The sequence below is a fragment of the Buceros rhinoceros genome, unplaced genomic scaffold, assembly GCF_000710305.1.
Source record: "Buceros rhinoceros silvestris isolate BGI_N320 unplaced genomic scaffold, ASM71030v1 scaffold10831, whole genome shotgun sequence".
In the NCBI taxonomy this organism is placed as follows: domain Eukaryota; kingdom Metazoa; phylum Chordata; class Aves; order Bucerotiformes; family Bucerotidae; genus Buceros; species Buceros rhinoceros.
The window spans coordinates 26,464-47,388 of record NW_010393754.1 but is presented as its reverse complement, the minus strand read 5'-3'; the positions used below and the strand labels follow the sequence as shown (position 1 = coordinate 47,388).

The following is a 20,925-nucleotide window of genomic DNA, read 5'->3' as shown; positions in this document are numbered from 1 at the left end:
CTTGAAGAAAAACACAAAAATATTACACACATAATATATTGTCCTTCAGAATTGGAATTTAGAAATAAAATTTAGAATTTTAACTATTATCAAGACTTCAGATTATAAAGGCATGATAAATAGTGTCTTTCCACTTCACAGTAGAAAAAGAAAATCATGTTAATATGCAAAAGACACACATTCACATAACTAAATCAAGGTTACTTTAGCAGCAGACCTTTATGAACCATGAAATTCTCCCACAAAACCTCATGCAGTCTTACCTGCTTATGTTTTCATAAAAAAGAATTATTAGAATGTTAAAATTACACAATATGCAAACACCTTCAAATCTTACCAGTATAGTTTTGGCCAGTCCCACATCAGTGGCCCTCATTCATAAAAGCATTTAATTTCTTGGCTAAGCTTCAAGCCATATTCTTAAGGTTTACAAGTTCAGTAAGACATTACAAAATGCTCTGCATTAAAATACTTGCCTACTTAACGTGAAAACACTAAACCTTCAATGGTACTTGGAACACCCAAACTTGAATTAGAAAAAAACATATAAATAAACAGTAGCTATTCCAGCACTTTGTTTTGCAAGTTACCCTCAAAAATTTCAAAGTCTTTAATGTTGCATGCAAACAACAAAGAAATTTAACAATGAACCTCCTACAGCTGTCTTGTGTACGTACCATCAGCACAGCTAAACTTCTGCATAAAGTGCTTGTCATTTTCTTCTTCAGGGTGATAGGGAGATTTAGTCCAGTAACATTCAGCCTGTACTCGCTGAACAGAAACTCGCTGAGTTTTTGGGTGGAGAAGCAGCAGAAGCAAAGGTTCGAGAACTCTTGCAATATCATGTCTTTGAAGCACTTGATTTAACCAGGCTTGTCCCACTGACCACGTAGAACCATCCAAACTATTAAGGCTGTCCAGCATGATAAATAAGGATCTAGAATGGAAGGAAGAAGAGCCTTGCAAAAATTCTACACAACTCACAGAATAATCTCATTTTATTCTGATGTTTAATAATTTCAGCATTTTACTACATACCCCAGTCTTCTCCATATAAAACAGTATCTTCTTTGGAATCCAAAATTTGCAACCTGAGGTTCTATAATTTAGTCTAGTCTAATGGAGAAACATCCAGGAAGAGCTAGCAATAAAGTCAGTTAAGACAGCTGCTCCAACAGCAGCAGCTGTACAGTCAGTTCAAGTATTTGTACAGCTACTAGCATAACAAGCTCTGGCAGCCTACTGAGTGCTAGGGCAGTACAAAGAGATAAAACTTCAAAAGCCAATTCACACAGATGTATGGGTAAGAGAAGATAACCAAGATATTTTCTTCAAGAGCAGAGGGGAGGAAGATACTCAACAATTCAGCACTTCCTACTGTAATTATTTTCTCCTTTTTCAGCTTTTAGAATCCTTTCCAGATTTGGGGGGAAAAAAACCAAAACAAAAACCACTAGACTCTGAATTTTATTGTTTTACGACCTCCAGCAGGACATGTTCCTAAGCTTTTAGCTGTATGTATAGAATTTTTCACCACTTCTGCAGTGAGTGACAGTATCAAGTCAAAGAAGTAACCACCTTTTTACTCTGCTTCCTACAGCTAAGTATACACAAGGAAATTTAAATAAGCACTTTTCACAACACTTTTTCTAACTGTGGAAGACAAGACTAGTTCAGAGTCTGGATCATTCAGTTTTTTCTAAGAAGGTAGTGTAATACCAGAACACAAAACAGAAATCCTCTGCTGCTTGCCATAAATGACATCTTACACAAAATACAGAGATTAAATGAAAGGATTTTCATATCTTACTGCTTGCTTGCAATTTTGTTCTTAAGTATTTTTAGCTTTACTATTACTTTCCATTTTATCCAATTCACTTCTTGGTTGACCCATCTCTCCTTTTATTTTTACCAAATCACAGAAAAAACTCAGATACTATGTTCAATATACCCAAGTATTTAACCGCAGTCATAGTTAACGTGACAATTCCTGTGCTACTCTTTACAGCTACCAGAAAAATGTACTGCTTACGTAATCATCATTGTAAAAACAATTCTAACATATATTAATTTCTTGTTCTCCTTCCTTGCTATCACAGTTACACCGTAGTTCTCCAATTTCTTAACACTCTATGCTGCCTCTGTAACGTAGTTAAATATTTTGTAGCAAAATTATTTCAACTGAATCATGCTTGCAATCACCAACCTGTCAAAGGTACGGCCAAAGGAAGATGACTTGTTAATATGAAGGTCACGGGTGAGATGCCACAGCACTGCAAACTTCGCATGAGCTTCCATTCTGACTTTCTGTGGACCAAATCATAAGTTAGATCTATCAGAACATGACAGCCTCTGATAACAACAGGGAAAAAAAGAGGTATACTGCAGCCTAAAAGACATAATGAAATTATTAAAATTAACTTTTTGATTATGTGTTCAAATCTTGTTTTCTAACATTAAAAGCATTGATCAGCAACAACAGGCCTCTGAACAATTGAGAACCATGAAAGGATTCTCCCCCATCTTGATCTTGGCTGCCTTAGTTTCAAAGTTTAAGTATTTATAACTTTTTCAAGCTAATGTGGTAGCTTAAACAATGCTTATTTTACGCTCACAAGTTGCACAAGTCTGTTTTCAGAAAGTTCATCTATGACTCAAGGCACTAGGAGAGATCATGAAGAAAGAACAAGAAGAAACATGAAAGCTTTTCAATTTGAAAAAACTGAAGCATACAGAGGCAGAGAGAAGAGGCAGAGAAAGAACAAAAATTTTTAGAGACAGTGTCTGGAATGCTGGGATTAAACATAGTATCCATGGCAATAAGGGAATGAAAATAAGCTGGCTAGAATGAGACATAAGAATTTTCTAGTTAGATACGATGTAGATGGAGTTCATCACTAAAATGCCAGATTTAGCTCTGGAACCTAAGAGCTTTATTTGGACAAACAGGACATGCTTACTGCCCAAAGGACTTTGAATGAGTAGTAATAATATGCAGAATATTTAATGGTGAAAATTGTGTTAAAGTATCAATTTTTATGCCTTGATCTTTTTACTGTGGCTGAGCAAGGCAAAGAATTATTCCAGCAACGCCGTAAACAACATGCCATATTATGCTATGACACAAATACATGGGTACGTGTATGAAAACAGCTTTACCCAAGAGACAGGGAAGCTGCTAAGGATTTGTGGAGACGAACAAAAAGCACAGCAATCAGGATGGCTACAGTGAATAAAACATCAACATTACTTTCAAATACAATCAGGGTTTAAACTAAATTACTAGATGATAAGCAGAGACAGGAGGACAAAGATTTTCACTTGTTCTTAAAATACATAATTACAGGGAATGAACAGTAGTCCATTTACCTCTAAATCAAAATGAAACTGAACTAAGAGCTGTTAATACCACAGTGACAATGTGGCATACTTCCAGATTTGATTTACAACATACAGCTTAAGCAGCTTTGCAACAGCTAATGCAACCAGTATTTGCCACAAGAATGAAAATTGTAAGTAAAGGCTATAAAACCTGAAAATTGCAGAAAGAACACAAGAAAGATCACATCAGACATAAACAAACAAACAAAAACAAAATCAAAAAACCCCAAGAGAAACAGCAGCATTCTGGAATGTAAAGCAAGTATCAAATGTATTTAGAAAAACCATGCTTCTCACAGGAAAAAGAAAAAAAAAAAACCCAAAACAACACTGCTGCACAAAACAATTCACTAATACCTGCTGAAAAAAGAGTGAAAATACCAGTTCTCAAACACATGCAGATGACTCTATGTAAGCCCTTGCAATCCATGCTGGGATGATGTCAAAAATTACTGTTTTCACAGTAAGGTTGGCAGAAATGAGAGACTGTCACATCCACAGTCACAGCAGTTCACAGACCAGCCTACTAAGTGAAACTATAACTCACAAGCAGTTTTATCAATATGCCAAGCTGTGACCTGCAGCTTTATCAGGAGCAAAGCAGCTCTGTGACCACTTGAGAAGTTCTGCTCAAATTATAGTCCATGGCTTTTGACATAAGACAGAGATGAAATGAAAGACCTTGAGGAAAAGCATAGCTTTAGTGACACACTGCAGAGAAATGCACAGACAACTCACAACCCAGCTGCCACGTCAGTCAGAGCAGAGTAGGCAAGCACATTTCCCACAGAGACACAGATGCACAGAAAAATGGTAATAACTGATAGAGCACTTTATTAGTTGTCCTCTAGAACTGGCAAACATGGCAGAAAGTCAGAATTCAAATCTTTAAAGGACAAATAACTAGAGAAGAGAGGGGCCACATGAGATTGGAGAAGAATTGTACAGAAGCCTCTTATTTTCTAGGTATTGCAATTCCTCCTCTTTCCAATAGAGGAAAAGAATCTTACAAAAACCCTTTAGCTGGAAATAATTAACAGAGATAAATGTCAGAAGAAGGTGCTTAGAAATATATAGCACAGCTCTTGGGACTGGAAATACAATAAAATCTTATTAGTGACAAGCAGCTCTTTTGTCTTATATTTACATTAACTCTTACAAAAAGAAGCCAGATAGTACATAAAAATTATGAGAAAGAGGAAAAAAAAAATTCACTGCTACTTAGAAGAGAAAGGGAATTAAAGCTGAAGTGACAAATTAAAAACACCAAGTGGAACAAACTCATAAGGATATGTCTCAAAGAAAGGGAAAGGAATTGAAAACAGATCTCAAACTGTAAAAAGAAAGTGGTGACACAAAGAGAAAGGCAGTAAGGACACCTCAGCTGAAAGAGAGAGAAAAGAGAAAGCAGAAGAACAGAAAAATTAAGGGGATCACACGTGACTTAAGAAAGAAGCAATCCAACTCCACTATGAAGAAAAGCAACGGAGACATGCAATGACAACAACCTGGCTGTTGCTCCTTCTCCAGGTTCTCTGGAAGAAAGGAAACAGAAAGTCTAGGTGCTATATTAGGATAAACTCTTAGACAAGATGCAAGAATTAGATGAAACAGGAGGTAGCATACCAGAGGACTGAACTACAGTTAGGACACAGCAAAAGAAAGTGTATGTAAATTTGATGGAGCTGTACAGGGAAAGAAGAATGGTTAGGAATGGAATACAGAAAATTTATATTCAATCACTACCATTACAAACACTCTTCATAGGTTTGTGAAACACCAAGGTATCATGAAGACAGGGCTTGACTACTACAGACATAAGGTTAAGGTTTCTTGTGAGTAGGATTACAGGTGGTGTCAGAGGGTGGACAAATCTCATGTTCTGCGTGCAAGTATTCTTAATGTCTCAACAATCAACGTAAGGCAACATTTTTTCAACACTGAAGTTAGTTATCCCCTTCTCAGAGGCACCAATTCCTTTTTCTAGATGTATTTCTGTAGTTATATACTTCACTCATCTTTTAGTAAATATACGAACAACTTGCCTTGTCTCTGTGAGTCAGCTGATGACTAATAACATCTTCACAAATGCTAGAAGATGGAACGAGGTTGTGCAGCTGGTAGAAGAGCTCCACACTCTTCTGATGATGCTGAGGAGTTCCATCACCCAACTGGTCCCAAAGAGTTAAAGCTATATGCTTTGTACATGAAAATAAAAGTTGCAAGACACACATGTGAATGAGTATCACACCTTGTTTTGCTTTAGACTATGTTCTATGCAATGATGGGAGCTCTGTGCAATGATGGGAGACATTACATCTGATGACACAAAAGGGCCAACAGGCAATCTATAAAAGTGCTCCTTTTCATTTGTATGAACGTAAGGAAAAAAACCCTAAAAATGTTAGAAATGCTACAATAATTTACTAGATTAAAAAATTCCTGTTAGGAGTCAGAACACCAGAAATAAATATTCATGGAAACATATAATAAACTACATAATAGATTGCAGAGACTGATTTACCAGAGTCCTACATTACGCACATCTCAGTTTCAAATCTTTGCTAGTTAATGATGCTTTTCAATCAGGTTTTATTTAATTTTAAAAATATTCATTCAACCCAGGATTTTCACCCAAGCAGTCAGTAAGAAGATCAAAACTCACTATGTATTTTCATTTAGAGTCTAACACAGGTTGCAACTGTTATCAAAATACTCAGCAAGATAAGTTGGTCTACCATCCCAAGGATAGTAAAGTGGCCAAGACTGTTAGTCTTCACCAACCAGGAAAAGAAATCTAGAGAAAACAGCAATGAGATGCTGCATTGTACCTTGAAGAAATCTGTCTTTTCAGCCATATATCTCAGATTGCCTTGAGTAAGAGGAGGTCTGATGACCACAGCCACTCTTCCCTGGTTAGGGCTAAGAGGCTGGGCAGTTTCCACACTGTTCAGATTTTCTCCAGTGACGAGAGCAACAGATTGAGTCAATCCAACCAAGTCCATCACAAGGGAAATAGTAACACCCTGAACACTGAAATTGCTTGCTTGCTTGCAAGCATTCATTAAAGTCTGTAGCCACAGCGGAGGCTGTACTTGTTCATAGTCTGAAATAAAAATCACAGACGATACATTCATTTAACAGTTTTAAATATTATAAATTTTTCCTCTTATATCCCATAACTATATGCACGATTGTCCTTTGAGATTTCAGCCTGTCCACTGTATTGGTGTAGGAAAATGCATGCAGGAGAAAGACACTTTTTGATGTATCTCTACCTTTAAAATAATCTAATTAAGAGTGCAATACCATATCACTTAAAATATCTAGTAACCAAAAATAAATAGGTAAATTTGAACAAGGAAGAGAATAATAAAATTTTATTGAAATGCATCCATACAATTTCATGTTTTAGAGAAAACAGGACTTTAAGTACTTTGCTCATCCTTTCATTGTTTCCTCCTTCAGGAAATTCTTGACCAGCAATCAAGTCTTAACATTATAGTTTGTAGTCTGGAATAATGCTGTAGAATTAAACATATATATATATTATACTAATATTTTATATATTGTATGGATATTACAATACACATACATACAGAATTATTTACATAAACTATTAACACACATTATCTAAGTTTTAACTGACCCAAAAAAATTGTATTTTCCTGGCAACACTTTAAAAGTAAAAGTATCCGTGAAAATTGATGGTTTGGGTGGCAGAAACTTGATCCTATGAGATCATACTCTGCTTTCACTCTAGGTGATTTTCTTCCCTTCTTACTGTCTTCTCACTTAATATCATACACTAGCCTGATAATGTGTCTTTCTCTGAGGTTCATAATCAACTCTCCAAGTTAATAATGCACGCTTTTATTTCAGAGGGACCAAAGTAATTATTCTTAAAAATTCAAAAGGACTCTATTAATTGTGTTCCTAAAATAGGCAAATGCTTCCAGAATCACACGAGTGAAAAAACATTATTTAATGAGCACAAATACAGCATCCATTGAGAATTAAGAGAATGACGACATGATCTCTCATTTATATCCACAATAGTTAATTTTGCAATGTAAACTAGAGGCTAAATATACCTAACAATTCCACATAATGTTCTAGTTTACAGATATAAACATTATATTGCGCTTGACTCAGCTCTCATTTTAATATCTTCAATTAAAAATAGCAAGCATTAATCTGAGAAATTAAGCATAGAGCAAAATTTACACACAATTATGTTCTATCAATATCAGATTAATTTGGCTCTCGAAACAAACAGACTGATGACTCCCACCATTTAATTAAAAGCAATTAGGTCACATCACTAATGCAACCCATCAAAAACATGTTCCAAATTTAGGAACCCTTCAATAAAAAAAGCCTCTTCTGCAGCAGAAAAACATCAATAGACAAAGAAAAGGCTGGTGTGTGAACTATGGTAACTACCTTCTCCCATTCTCAACTCCACCGGCTTTCTCTGTTGTGAGAAGCAGGACTCCCGGGACAGCTATACAGCCCTCTTCCCATCGCTATTCCTGTCCGACCTGCCGTTCTTACGGATGCTTACATCTGAAACAAAACCCTTCCCATTTATTTCAACCACCTACAACATATGCTCATTCCTCAAAGTCACAGTTTAAAGGACTGCAAATGCAAAATCACAAATGGGAAGGTTCAGATGATGAACGAGCAATGCAAATCCAAGACATTTAACAAAGTGGAAAGGATTCCTAGAATCACTGTCTTCATGTGAGGCACATACTACTCAAACTCTACAGGCTTTCTGCTTTAGAATTTACAAGGCAGCAATAATCAAAAATGCTATATCCACAGAAAAGTAATAAGTAAACAGCTGGTTTTTTAGAATACTTCCAGTCTTCTTTACATCACTTATTTGTAGGTTGCTAGTGTTTCGAAAAAATAAATAAATTTTTACAATCTCATTTTTCCGTATCATGCTGTAGAAGCACAAATGTCCTGTGATAGATTTTTTACAAAAGGCAGCAGCCCTTCAGAATTGCCAGTCTTAATTAATAAACAGCTGTAACCAAATTGCCTTCAATTGACATAAGCATTGGTATATCAGAATCTCACAAAGTCAAAGATATGCTCTGCTCCTGGGTGTATAATGAAGACATACATAACACATCTTAAAGACCATGGGAACAGAAGCAGCAGTCACGTTAAATTAACATGCTTGTTTCCAAAAGCCAAGAAAATACTCATCTCCAAGCAGTGCTCACTGCTTAGCCTTTAATAGATTTTGAAAATTGTGGATTTGTGAACAAAAAGCTGCAACCATGAAGTTTCCTAGAAAAAATAAGATCACATAAGACAACTGTGACAGTAGCCCAAATTATTATAACGACCACTTGCAGGCTTCAAGCACATCCACAGTGATACCATTTTAAGGCAGCAACTTTCAAGCTACAGACCAGAAGTGGAATGAAAATTAGAACAGCAAATTGAAGGCTTTACAAACTGAAAAAAGGACTTTCCATCTAAAATGTCATATTTTACAGTAATCCAGAACTGTGAACGTTTTAACCATGTTTCTGTATCTGTACCGGAATGCGTTCACCTATCTGAACACATTCACACTTCACAAAACCCGCCATTCTTGTTTTGCTTTCTAATGCAACTGCAGCTAGAAGAACTGTTTGCAAGAACTGTTCTTTTAAAAGAAACAAAGTAAAATTAATGAATTTTTTATCTGGTATGATTTTTATTGGACACAAACTTATAAATTCCATGCATTGCACAGTGATCACTGTGCACATCAATCCAAAATTGCTAAAATGAAGCTAAAACCATACTTGATGTCAGCTGTGGCTATGACAAAATATGACAAAGAAAACATCACAGATTCTACTCTCAGACTTCAGTTTGCATAATTTGTATTTGTCACTCCAGTATTAATTACTGTCAAGTCCCATACCTGTAATATTCTTAAAATCTATGAGAAAATAGTTTAGTTTCAAAAAAAGCAAACTAATTGATACAGAAGGAAATTCTTATTTCTGAGATGAACAGCAAACGGCACCACACACAAAGCATGAATGCTATTACTTTAAATTAATAATAATAAAAATTAAACTGTAAAGCAAAGAACAAAGAAGACTGCTTACCAACTTCTGGCTTCCCAGGATGTAATTCTGAAGTGCGGTTTCCTTCAGCAATGTAAACGGGAAAGCTTGAACATTCAAGATACAGCTGACAAGCAGCAATAAAGGCAGGAAGGTATTCTTTCGGTGTTTTTTTCTTGTTTGTTTTCTTCACCTTAGCATCAGCTTGTGATTCTCTGTCCCATTTTGTGGTCTGTCCTTGCTCTCTAGTAAGGTCTCCTGGAGGCTCTGCTCCTAAGGGCTGAGGCAAGGAATTACTCTGAATGATATACAGGTTGATGAATCTGGTTAAAAACTGCTCGACATACTCCAAACAGCACTGCATTGCAGTCTTTTGGATCGCTTTCCCACTTCGGGTTGCTGTCTCCTGTGTCACTATGGAAGGAGGCTGTACAACGGTTTCCTCAGATCCCACAGTTGATGCTGTCTCAGTCTCTGAGGATGTGCTACCAATAATAGGAATGCCAGGTGCACCATGACCTTCATTCAGTGCTCTGTCAATGTCATCAGTTGTATCTGCCTGGTATTGTACAAACTCGGTGAATCCACTTTCTGATGATCGGCTGCTGGGAGGATTTTCACCATCTTCAAACACATCATTAGGATTTTCAAGTGAAACTGATGGCACCTGAGATAAAAATTTAATGATTGTTCAAAATGGGTTATTTAGGCCCTCGTGAGAAAACATTTCTTTGCTTCTCTATCTGAAAACAATAATTTTACTACACAGTTTTAGATCTATTAATACAAATATATTTTATGTAAAAATGATGTTCGGTGTTTCAGTAAGCTTGCCAGACCAAGCTAACTATAAAAAAAAAACCCCATTGTTTATCAAGTAAAATGCTTTAAACATTATTTTTTTTAACATTTTCTTCATATCATTATTACATTCATTTTTTATGAAAGAATGCCAAGATGTATAGGCACAGGTATTTATACAGCATCATAAGCCAAAATAGTCATACATTAAAGAAAGAAACCCCCTCACTTCCAGCAGGAAGCAGGACATGGAAGTACATTACTAATGGTCACTTTAGCTAGCAAGATTTTTTTAATACTTTAGATTTTAGCATGTTCTACAAAAGGACAAGATATTTATCTGTTAAAAATTGCTGAAGTTGTAAAGGAGTAAAAAGTGCCTACAGGCAAAGGAGTCAAAAAGGAAACATCAGCCAAGAGAAACAGGAAGACTTGAGAGAGTCGGAAAAAGTATACTCTTCTCTGATCAAGTTTTTGAAGTTCCCACTGCACAAGTAAATAATCACAATAGATATTAAAGTATTTTAACCTAATAACTGTCTAGATATACTACTGACAGAGTAACAACAATTATTAAAGTTTTATGTCATTATGTCACAGTATCATTTAACATTGTAAGTAAGAGTTGTCAAAACACTTAAGAAGTGACCCGTGGAGCTGTAAATGAAGAATAAAATCTTTCATAATTTAAAACACATTTTTCTCACTTTCACATTTATGCTAATAATTCCAGCTCAATTTGTTAATACCATTTATTCTCTTCGGCTTCATAAATTGTTGATTAAATGTATACAGAACCTTAATTCATAAATATGTATATGGTACAACTTCAACTAACTTGCATATTTGTTTTTATATACCAATTCTAAGATTTGGAACTTGGGGATTTATTTAAAATACTATGTCATAACTATAAAAGAAGAAATAAACTTTCATTTAAAAACTACTGACCATTTGCAACTAAAAGAAAAAAAGTCTTCTAGAAACAAGAAAGAAGCGTTGCTCCAGCAACAACAGTTATTGGCTCATTGTGCAGCTTAACTCCTTATCAGTTCAGAATATGCACAGATGTGATGAATGATTTCTACCCAAAAAGTGACAAGCTTTCTGGGCTGCTCTAACCTCTGTAGTCTTGTTGGTAACTTGTGTCTTGTTGTCTCCTAGTGAGAATGTGAGGTGAATAGGGAAACAAGTTCAAACAGAAATGCATGTATCAGCACTAGTAAATGCAGGTAAAGAAACGTGCTCATGTACTTCTCATCTAGCTATCTTGCCGGTGATGGCAGATGTTGCCTGAGATCTAACAAGCCCAGAAGTTTTCTTCTTCTGACATCCTAATCACTAGCTATTTTAAATACAGAATTCGAGCATCATCTAAAAATCTCAATAACTTTTTCAAGAATAAATGAAAACAGACACGTTCTTATATACAGTAAATTACATCTTGCTTTACCAGAGATGGAGCAAGAATGAAAATGAAAATTTGAGACAGCTTTCACTGTCTCCTGCATCAGTACGTACTAAAAAGCTTGAAAGACATAAAGGGTGACCCTGTCTTATAAAATACAACAGAAAGGAGATCAGTAATAAATTTCAATCTGTCTCTAACAGAAGCCACGGCCACATATGAGTTGGTTGTAATTGAAAGAAAAGGTCCATTGAAGGTTCAAAGGGCAACATTATTCAACCAAAACAGCATTAAAAAAAAAAAAAAGGCAAAAGAACGAGGCAGATATCAGCTGGCTAGAAAAAATAAGGATAGGATCCTGCATAAAGGATCTTGAAGTCCTAATGGACAAGGTGAACATGAACCAGCTCCCTCCTCTGATGAAGGCTGTTAAGCACATACAGGACAATATTCGCAGAAGTACAGCCAGCAAGTCAAGTCCTCTCTTTTTTTTTATGCCGAGCCCAAGTTTGCACTCATTAGCACAAAGTGAACATTGATGTACTGAGAAAGTGCAGTGGAGGGTCCCCACAGAAGCACCTGATATGGAAAGTGCAGAGAGTTGGATTTGCTGTCTTAAGAACAATAATACTAAGAGTTGTGTAGGAAGTGAAGGTGTCTTTACTGCTGTCAGCGACTTCTCATTAGGTATTTGAAAACATGGAGTCATGCTCAGAAATCCACAGTGAAAGAACAAGAGGCAACAAACACAAGCTACAACAACGGAAATTCTGATTCAGTAACACAGTGCAAAAACCCAAGCTGTACAGAGGAGTGGTGGAACCTTCATCCTTGGAGATATTCAAAACTAAGCTGGATATGATCCTGAGAGATCTGACCTAACTTTAAAGTAGAATCTAACTCTGAAACCAGCTCTGCTTTGAGCAGCGACCTGCAACTGTCACTTTCAACATAAACTATTCTGTGACATTCCTCGAGTTTCTTCAGCTGGAGAACAATGATTTCAGGGCACATCACTTAACGTACCTTACAGAGTCATGGTTGCATAAACCAAACTAGACAATGTTAAAAGTGAAATAGCTGGCTGGTTTGTTTCTTCTATTTCTTTATTAAATTATTCTAAAAACTTAACAGTGACAATAAAATAACCGATGGATATTAATCTGATGCACATAAATTAGGTGAGAGAAGAATCTACATGTGCCTGATAACCAGTTATTCTACATGATTAGACGCTGGAAGTGCATTACAAACCTTAGTTGATTAGTTCATTCTCAGGACCTGATTCTGAAATGATTTATACATGTATAGTATTAAATCTAGATAAAAACCCTTAAGAATCAAGACCTTTTACCACAATGAATTGTACAATTACAATTTCTTTTGATGATCCAATTTTCACATGTATTGTATATTAAACTAAATCTAATCAAAGACTTGTAGGCGCTTCAGCACCGACTCAGAAAGCCCACTTTTCCTTTCCACTCAGTAAGTATTCTTCCAAGATGCTGCAAAGCATAATCAGTTACCTTTTTATTTTCCCATTCTTTGAAGGAGCTGCTGTGTCCACTAGGAAGCTGCAGGATACCATCTGTACCAGCAGATAGCAATGGAGGTTGAACCTTACTAAGGATCTTCGAGCAGAGTCTGAGAGAATCAGTAAGCTCAGACAAGTGCAAAGTATGAAGATGGCTCGTCAATGCAGAAATCATTCTGAGCAACAGCTGAGGCAAGTGTTCTGTCTGTATTTCAATGTAAGTCTCCTAACAAAGTAACAGTAAACCTCATTAATTGTAACACCAGATTCCACCCTGAAAGTTTTTTTTCTATAACAGTAGTATCTAGCAATTGCTTAACTGTGTTCTAAACATATGGCATATGGAAAAAGAAAAATTAATTCCATAATATCCAAGAACAAGAAATACATGCTTTAAAGAAATTGTCAGAACTAAGTTGCCAGTTGGTTAACAACAATTAGAAATATATTTAGCTTTTTTAGACTTTCACATCTTGTTCATTACCCAAACACACTACAAAATATAACAATAAGACCAATGAATGCTACTACTATTATTTTAATAACCTTAATTTAGAAGTTTAAGAATGCAACATAAACAAGTTAGTAAGAACTAAGAGGAAAACAGGCTGATTGCCATACCTGACACAGCACTCTCATACTTCTAGTAGGCTTTGAAATGAGAAAGCAAAGAATTGAGGAAAGAGAGATACAGAAAAAACAGTTCAAATAGTCTTTTCTACATTAAGCAATGCTAACAGAGAAAGAAGATACATCTTATCACGACATTTAAAAGAGCCTTAAAAGAAAGCTGCATACCTAAACGAGCATATCAAACTACCAAAGACTATACTTGTAAAGAATGCAGTGTGGTTTTAGAAAAAAAGAAATCAAGGACAGACAAAAATTTTCAGGTACAAGATTCATAAACCCCACTTTGCTTATATCTAACCAGCCTATCAAGAATTGTACAATAAAACCAAAACTCCTCCTAAAAGTGTCCACCAACTTATGGCAATATTCTTTCAGGGAAAAACAATTAATAAAGCAGATAGAGTATTTCTCTAGACTATAAATATACAGAATCCCAGTATTAGCAATGGATAAAGCAATTCTTACCAAAGAAACTATATCCAACAAAAAATCCACTAACAAGCAGAAATTTGTCAGGGGTAACTCAGATTGCTCACTACCACCTCCAGGCCCAGTCTGAAGTCTGGCATGTAATGTCCTCCTGCAAAATTCAAATAGGGTTTCACAATATTTTCCCTCCCCTTTACATTGACCACATTTCTGTAACTTAATGCAAAGCTGTACACATCAGGGATAATCCCTATAAACAAATAAGCAAGCTCTCATTTTACTGTTAAGTAGCTCATTTGTCCCCATTTCATCCTTTCAGAAAAAGCAGCAGCCAGCCTTTCACTGTAAACCAGTCTTCATCCGTAAACTAAGGAAATGTAGGCTACAGAAAATTGCATTCGTGACTCCTCCATACACAGCAATATTTACAAGCATGAGCATGGGCACAAGTAATAGAATTAAGGGATAGTGTTACTGGAAGCACAGTAATTTGGAAGAGATCTTTGTTTTACTATTGACAAGAATTCATGATGAGTTTTATTGCTGAGCAAAATAAGACAGAACACAAATGCCCCATGAAATCATGTTTCAATCTGGCAATATTATAAGCAAAGGATGTGAACAAAGGAATAATATTTTGTTTCCTCAGTTCATTTATTCTGCTGGGGGTGGTGGTGAGGGCAGTGTCACATATTCAGCAATAGTTAATTAATGTTAATTCTTTCCCTCTGCTTTGGAAGGGTTCACAAACGTATATGCCAGGACTGAAAAAAGGATCCATTTGAAATAATAGAAGGTTTACAGCAACCAAGTCTGAAATATGTATTTATTGGAAGATTTTAAAAATTATATTTGAATTGCATTCTGTCAGTAACCAACGTTTGAAAAGTAGCACTCTACTCAACCCACACCTCCACTGGGTTACAGTATCTCTCAAACAGACAATTATCTTTACAAAACTAGCAGCCTGTTTTACAGTTCAGTGAAGCGGTCCCTCTGTGTAAATCATAACACACACTCTTTTTCACATTTCGTGCTCCTACCCAGAAAGATCTACCATTTCATAAATTACTCACAGACTTATTCAACTGTAATACCTTACAAGAGATGACTTGCATTCAACTCACTGAGCCCCTTATCAAAATAGCTTTGAGAGAAGGCTCAATAGCAGTAAGCAGTACTTAGATGGAAGAAAACACTAGATACAAGAAATGCTATTTTTAATTTTTAGTGGGGGAAAATCGTGAGAAGCAGCTTAAGAAAACATGATATAAAGATGTTTAAATTCACAGTTTAAACTCAGCTGGTGTATCTTTATACACAGAAGAGCAATAACTTACATAAAACAACAGCTCTTGTAGAAAAAACAACCAAAACACATTCTCCAGATTCCATTTGTTTATTAATAAGGTAATTTGGTATCCATGCTTACAGGACTTACATGCAGAGAAATTCTCACCTGCTTCTCATTTGGTTGTAGACTGCTTTCTTACTTCAGCAATTCAGTCCAATACACAAAAATTACGTCATGGGCACATTGGAACGGATTTCTAGTCCAGCCTGTCATGCTGAGCGGGACTGCTAACTGTGCTAGATAAACTCATCCAGTTTTGTCTACCAGAGTCCTGGAAATCTCCCAAGGAAGCTTCACAGCCTTTCTGGGTAACCTGTTCCACTGCTGCACTATGATCCTGTCCATTTCCTCCTCAAAAGTCCAACCTGAACTCGTGAGCCAAGACTTCCTGTTGCTGTCCCTTGTTTTACCATCAGCCATTACCACAAGTATGGCTGTACCGACCTGGTAAATGCCCTTAAGGAAGTCACAGGTCACTATTCAAGCCCTCTCTTTGCCAGGCTAAACCAAACTCACCTACCTCAACCTCCCATGCAGCATCCTATGACTGATTATCTTAACAGTCATCTACTAGAGGCCTCTTCAGTTTCTCAACACTCCTCCTCAAGCAGGGTGCCCAAAGCTGGACACACTATTTCACACATGACCTTAGAAACACTAAATGAAATGAAAATAACTTCCTTTCACCTGCTGGTCATTATCCCTCTAATGCACCCCAAACCAGTTTTCTTTACTTTTGACTGCACACTGTTAGCTCACGGACAACCTGGTCCAAGTATCTTAACACCTTTTTAATTTATTTCATAAGGAATGAAAAAAATATTCAACAAATTTCATTTGCAATCCGTTATCATCTATCCCTTGCCAGCTGTCCTGTGGTCCCTCGATCTCCCTCCCTCTTGTTAATATTTTCAGTTCTCCCTTATTTACTATGTTCCCTCCCTTAGCCCTCATTGCCCTGTACAGGACCCCTGCACTGTTTCTTCACTAAAAATGCAGGGCAAGAGATGAGACATTCCACAGTCACTCTTGGTATAGCGGTCCGGTTTGCTAGACACCCAATCCTGTACTGGACTGACAGAAAAAAACAAACTAGTTTTAAGATCACTCTGGAGTCTTCCCTTCAGCAGAGATGCTAATTCTGTCTCTTGATTTTACCCAGCTTGAGTTTGTGAGAACTCACATTACTGAGACCACCAATTGCATCTGACTGAAATTGGCCAGATGATCAAAGTTAAAGGGATGGGAAGAAAAAAACCTGACAGACTAAACAATCACATTAGACTAACGTTTTTGAAGAAAAAAGCTTATAAAACAAAAAAACTACTTCAACTTCACATGGACAGAAATTAAATATTACAACATACCTACAGCATTCTTCAAACCAACGGGCAATGTAATCCCACATATAATAAGGCTCAAAGGAATTAAAGAGAAGATTGGCAGTTTTAATCAATTCTGCTGTTTTCTTGTTTTCTCTCAGTTTGCTGAAAGAAAATAAAAAGAACTTTTAAATATTTTTACACTTCCTTTCCGAGTTATGTAACTACACATCACTGGGAGTTTACCCACTGTCAGTTAACACTGGAAAATTACCCTTCCCTCACCCCTATAGCAGTTATTGCTCTAGGGCTCAGTATATCGACAGGCTCCTCATCTCAACATCAGTTTTCCTCTCTGTCCTTTCTTTAGCATTTGTCTTCTAACCACATTTTTAATACATCTGTTTTGCCATGATAATTCCTACAGCTTTTGTTCCCCCTCAGCTTTGAATTTCCCTCTTCTCACATCTTTTAAAGTTACTAAACTCAAATCTTTAAACTCTTTTTCTTCCCACTCTGGCTGTCTTGTAGCACTGTTCGTTTTTACTCTACAAGAAAGCTTATCAGTCCTTTTACTTTTTTTAAAGAACATGGATGTAAAGAATGCCACAACTATCTATACCATTGCCATACTGACTTCCAGCTGTATCAAGCAAGCATTTTTGTCATGGATAAAAAATAAAAAGTATGCTAATATTTTAACAATAATAATAATGCCACAGCCCTGCAGACCTTTTCATTGAACATGGAAGCTGCAATTAGTGTCACGGGATCCCGTATCATGAAGAAACCAGGTCACAGTTCCACAGGCTTCAGTCATGGTTTCAGCAAAGAGATACATTATTTAATACAAAATACATTACACTCACCTGCTTAGCTGTGTGTGATCTTTGCTGAAAGAAGGTTCTGCCTGAAGCTCCAGTTCTGCCTTGCACTGTGTATATAACGTTCGAAACACTTCAATCAATACATCCTCTAGGATGGCAGGGCCTAGGGCGAAATACCAGCAATCACAGTGTTACCCATTACAGCACCACTAACAGTCCACATCTGAAAACTATCCATACCATTAGCTAGCTTTGCTCACTGAAATCATAAAATTCCTCCTCTTCAACTTCATAAACTGCATCAATTTAAGGTGGTTTTTCTGCATTCCAGAAATACAGACAATTAAGGTGCCTGCAAGTATACAAAGCACCAGCAGAGTTCTTTTTCCATACAACGTGTGTGCAATGATGGCTGGATACAAACACACCTACTTTAAAACCTATGCAGTCACATCAAGCATAGCCCATGTTCAAGCCAACACACCCGCTTTGAGGTGTTATTAGCTCAGCTCAGTAACTTGTAGATGTTACTACATGGATTCCTGATCAAAGGTAGCTTTCAACCCAACAGTTGCAAATACCCACCCATAAGATGGCTCGTGCTGATATCATATGAAAAATATACTCAAATATTTAAATGCAAATATGAGGTTATGTATTATGAGCATCTTCCTTTCTTTTAATCTGAAGTGGGTTTTCGTTAATTCCGGATATAGTCTGCAGAATACTTTTTGATACATCACCTCCTTCAGATTTGAGGTCAATCTCAAGTTTGAAAAAAACAACAAAACCAACTTATTTTGAAAGGTGTTCACAAAGTGATTCTGCTTTAAATGTCATTTGCTATTCATGCTTTCTCCCAGCCTCATTGAGGTGCCTTCAGTGAGTGTGCACTCATTGAGTTCAGTAGAAATCTTACTAGCCTCTTCCATCTCAGTTTGCTGAAAGAATAACTCTGCTTACTTCATGAAATCTTAATGTACACATTGCCTCTGAAAATGTACACTGACACCCCAGAAATCACAGGTTACCAGGAAGATGACAAATTCCTCTCAGATATTTTGTTCCTTGTGGTCTGTCTTAACCACGTCCTTTCAAGCTGTACTCTTTAATTGACGTGTTTTTATGCTTTTGTTATCCCACCCGCAAATTTTAGGATAGACTTCAAAAGTAATTTTAATTTTTTCAATTACCTCCAAAACTGTCATGCCAAAGAAAAAGGCAAGATATCCAATACTTAACCTTTGTAACACTTTTGCCTCATCTACCTTTGTCCCATAGCCCTCTGCACTCACCTGCTAAAAAGTGCATCTAAACACTCTGATCGTGGAAAAGGAAAATAAAAAAAAAAAAACAAAAAACCACTAACCACCCACAAAACAAAACAAACAAACAAAAAACCCTTGCTTCCTCTGGACAAATGCTTCTGAAAAAAAGTAATTGTTTTCTTGTTACTATCTCTCAACTCTGTGTATATTAGAAGAAAGAGCAGATTATTCCCAAAAGCTGAAATTTAAAATAGGGAAAGTCACTATTTGATTAAAGAAATGGAAAAGATCCAGTTTGCATTTTTTCCAACATGCAGTTAATTCTCTCCATGACTTTAGCTTACCATTTCCTGTGTTGAAAGTAGAAGAAATTGCATTTGGTAAAAGGTAAATCTAATGCATACATTAAACATACATTAAATACATATTCAATAAAGCTTGGGAGATCTAAGATACCTAGCTAACCTGCCACTACTAAGAATACACCTTTTTCAATTTGACCAAAATCAGATAAAAATTCTTAAAGTAAAACCATGTCAAACAAGTTAAAGACTAAAAGTAAAATGAGAATTACCTAATTCAGGCTTATCCAGCAAACTGATAAGAATTCGAAAAGGTTTTAAGTCTTGCATTAATGTGCTTTCTTCTCCATGCCCATTAACTTGTAATATTCCAACCATTGCCTACAAAAAGCAAAAGCATACAAAAACAAAACCAGAAAACAGTTTTTGAAAGAAAGAGGCAATAAAAGCTGCATTTAAAGGGAAAATTCTCGGTAGTGGAGAGCACTCACTGCAGCTCATTCTCCCCATGCTTAAGTATTCTCTCAACTTTGCCTATGAGGATATTTCTGTGGAACAGATTTTGATAACTTGTATATACTTAAAGTCAAAATAAAATATCATAAACAGATACCAACTCAAAATTTCTTAAGAATAAAAGAGAAGATATGAAAAGTGATGAAGAAATTGTTTGAGAAGGTAAGGCATGTAGATATTAAAGGCTTAATAAATAATAACCTGTCCATCTAGGATAAATGACCTACGTTGCAAAAAACGTTCTTGACTAAGTTGACTAGATAGCAATGACAACTTCAGTATAGAAACTCAGTTTTCCCATTTGTTTTGAGGTTTAGGGAACAAGCTACAGAATTAAAAAAAGCCCAATGAAAGTGCCACTCTGTTTAATTTTTTTCTTCTCTGGCTTCGCTTCTGAGTGAAAACTAGTTTGCTTCTTTCACAGCTTCTAAAAAAGGAGGGCAAAGAAGAGAAAGAAAAAGATGGTCAAGAACAGGTTCCACCTCGCTATCTGCTATAAGCCAAGTACTATCAGCCAGCATCCTGAAAGAAAAATCTTCTCTACTTGAACATGTCATTAGAGGGTCAGAATTTTCAGTAGATTGCATCAATGAGTAAGATGGGGGTGGACTGGATAAAAGAACACACAAAGAGACTGCTAGGGAAGAAGGCAGAAAAAAAGCAATGCTTTTGAAGTTTTTCAAAAGACAGCAAATGGTTTTAGAATGCATATGCAATCTGTAGTATGTAAAGCAAGCCATTGCTTTTAATATCCATAAAACATTTTAAAGCAAAACCCAAATGAATTATCCTCATTACAAAAAATTGGCCACTCTCCATTCTACTGTAGCAGTAGTTCCAGGGAAGAAGGCAGAAAAAAAGCAATGCTTTTGAAGTTTTTCAAAAGACAGCAAATGGTTTTAGAATGCATATGCAATCTGTAGTATGTAAAGCAAGCCATTGCTTTTAATATCCATAAAACATTTTAAAGCAAAACCCAAATGAATTATCCTCATTACAAAAAATTGGCCACTCTCCATTCTACTGTAGCAGTAGTTCCTGCTACCAAAAAAAAAAAAAAA

The 20,925-nt window shown here is 36.2% G+C and overlaps 1 protein-coding gene across 1 annotated transcript in view; it reads right to left on the bottom strand.

The window, feature by feature from the left end:
- DOPEY1 (dopey family member 1) overlaps window positions 1–20,925 on the bottom strand; it is a gene marked incomplete at its 3' end in the record, with an annotated part of 44,049 nt that overhangs the window by 8,998 nt on the left and 14,126 nt on the right. The window contains exons 8-18 of the mRNA XM_010144994.1: window positions 19,621–19,729; window positions 17,821–17,941; window positions 16,997–17,116; window positions 14,312–14,426; window positions 13,835–13,864; window positions 13,206–13,439; window positions 9,510–10,134; window positions 6,213–6,487; window positions 5,427–5,579; window positions 2,207–2,307; window positions 678–937 (exon numbers count right to left, since the gene is read on the bottom strand). Of these exons, the coding sequence (XP_010143296.1) occupies window positions 678–937; window positions 2,207–2,307; window positions 5,427–5,579; window positions 6,213–6,487; window positions 9,510–10,134; window positions 13,206–13,439; window positions 13,835–13,864; window positions 14,312–14,426; window positions 16,997–17,116; window positions 17,821–17,941; window positions 19,621–19,729 (2,143 nt within the window). The remainder of the gene's footprint in view (window positions 1–677; window positions 938–2,206; window positions 2,308–5,426; window positions 5,580–6,212; window positions 6,488–9,509; window positions 10,135–13,205; window positions 13,440–13,834; window positions 13,865–14,311; window positions 14,427–16,996; window positions 17,117–17,820; window positions 17,942–19,620; window positions 19,730–20,925) is intronic.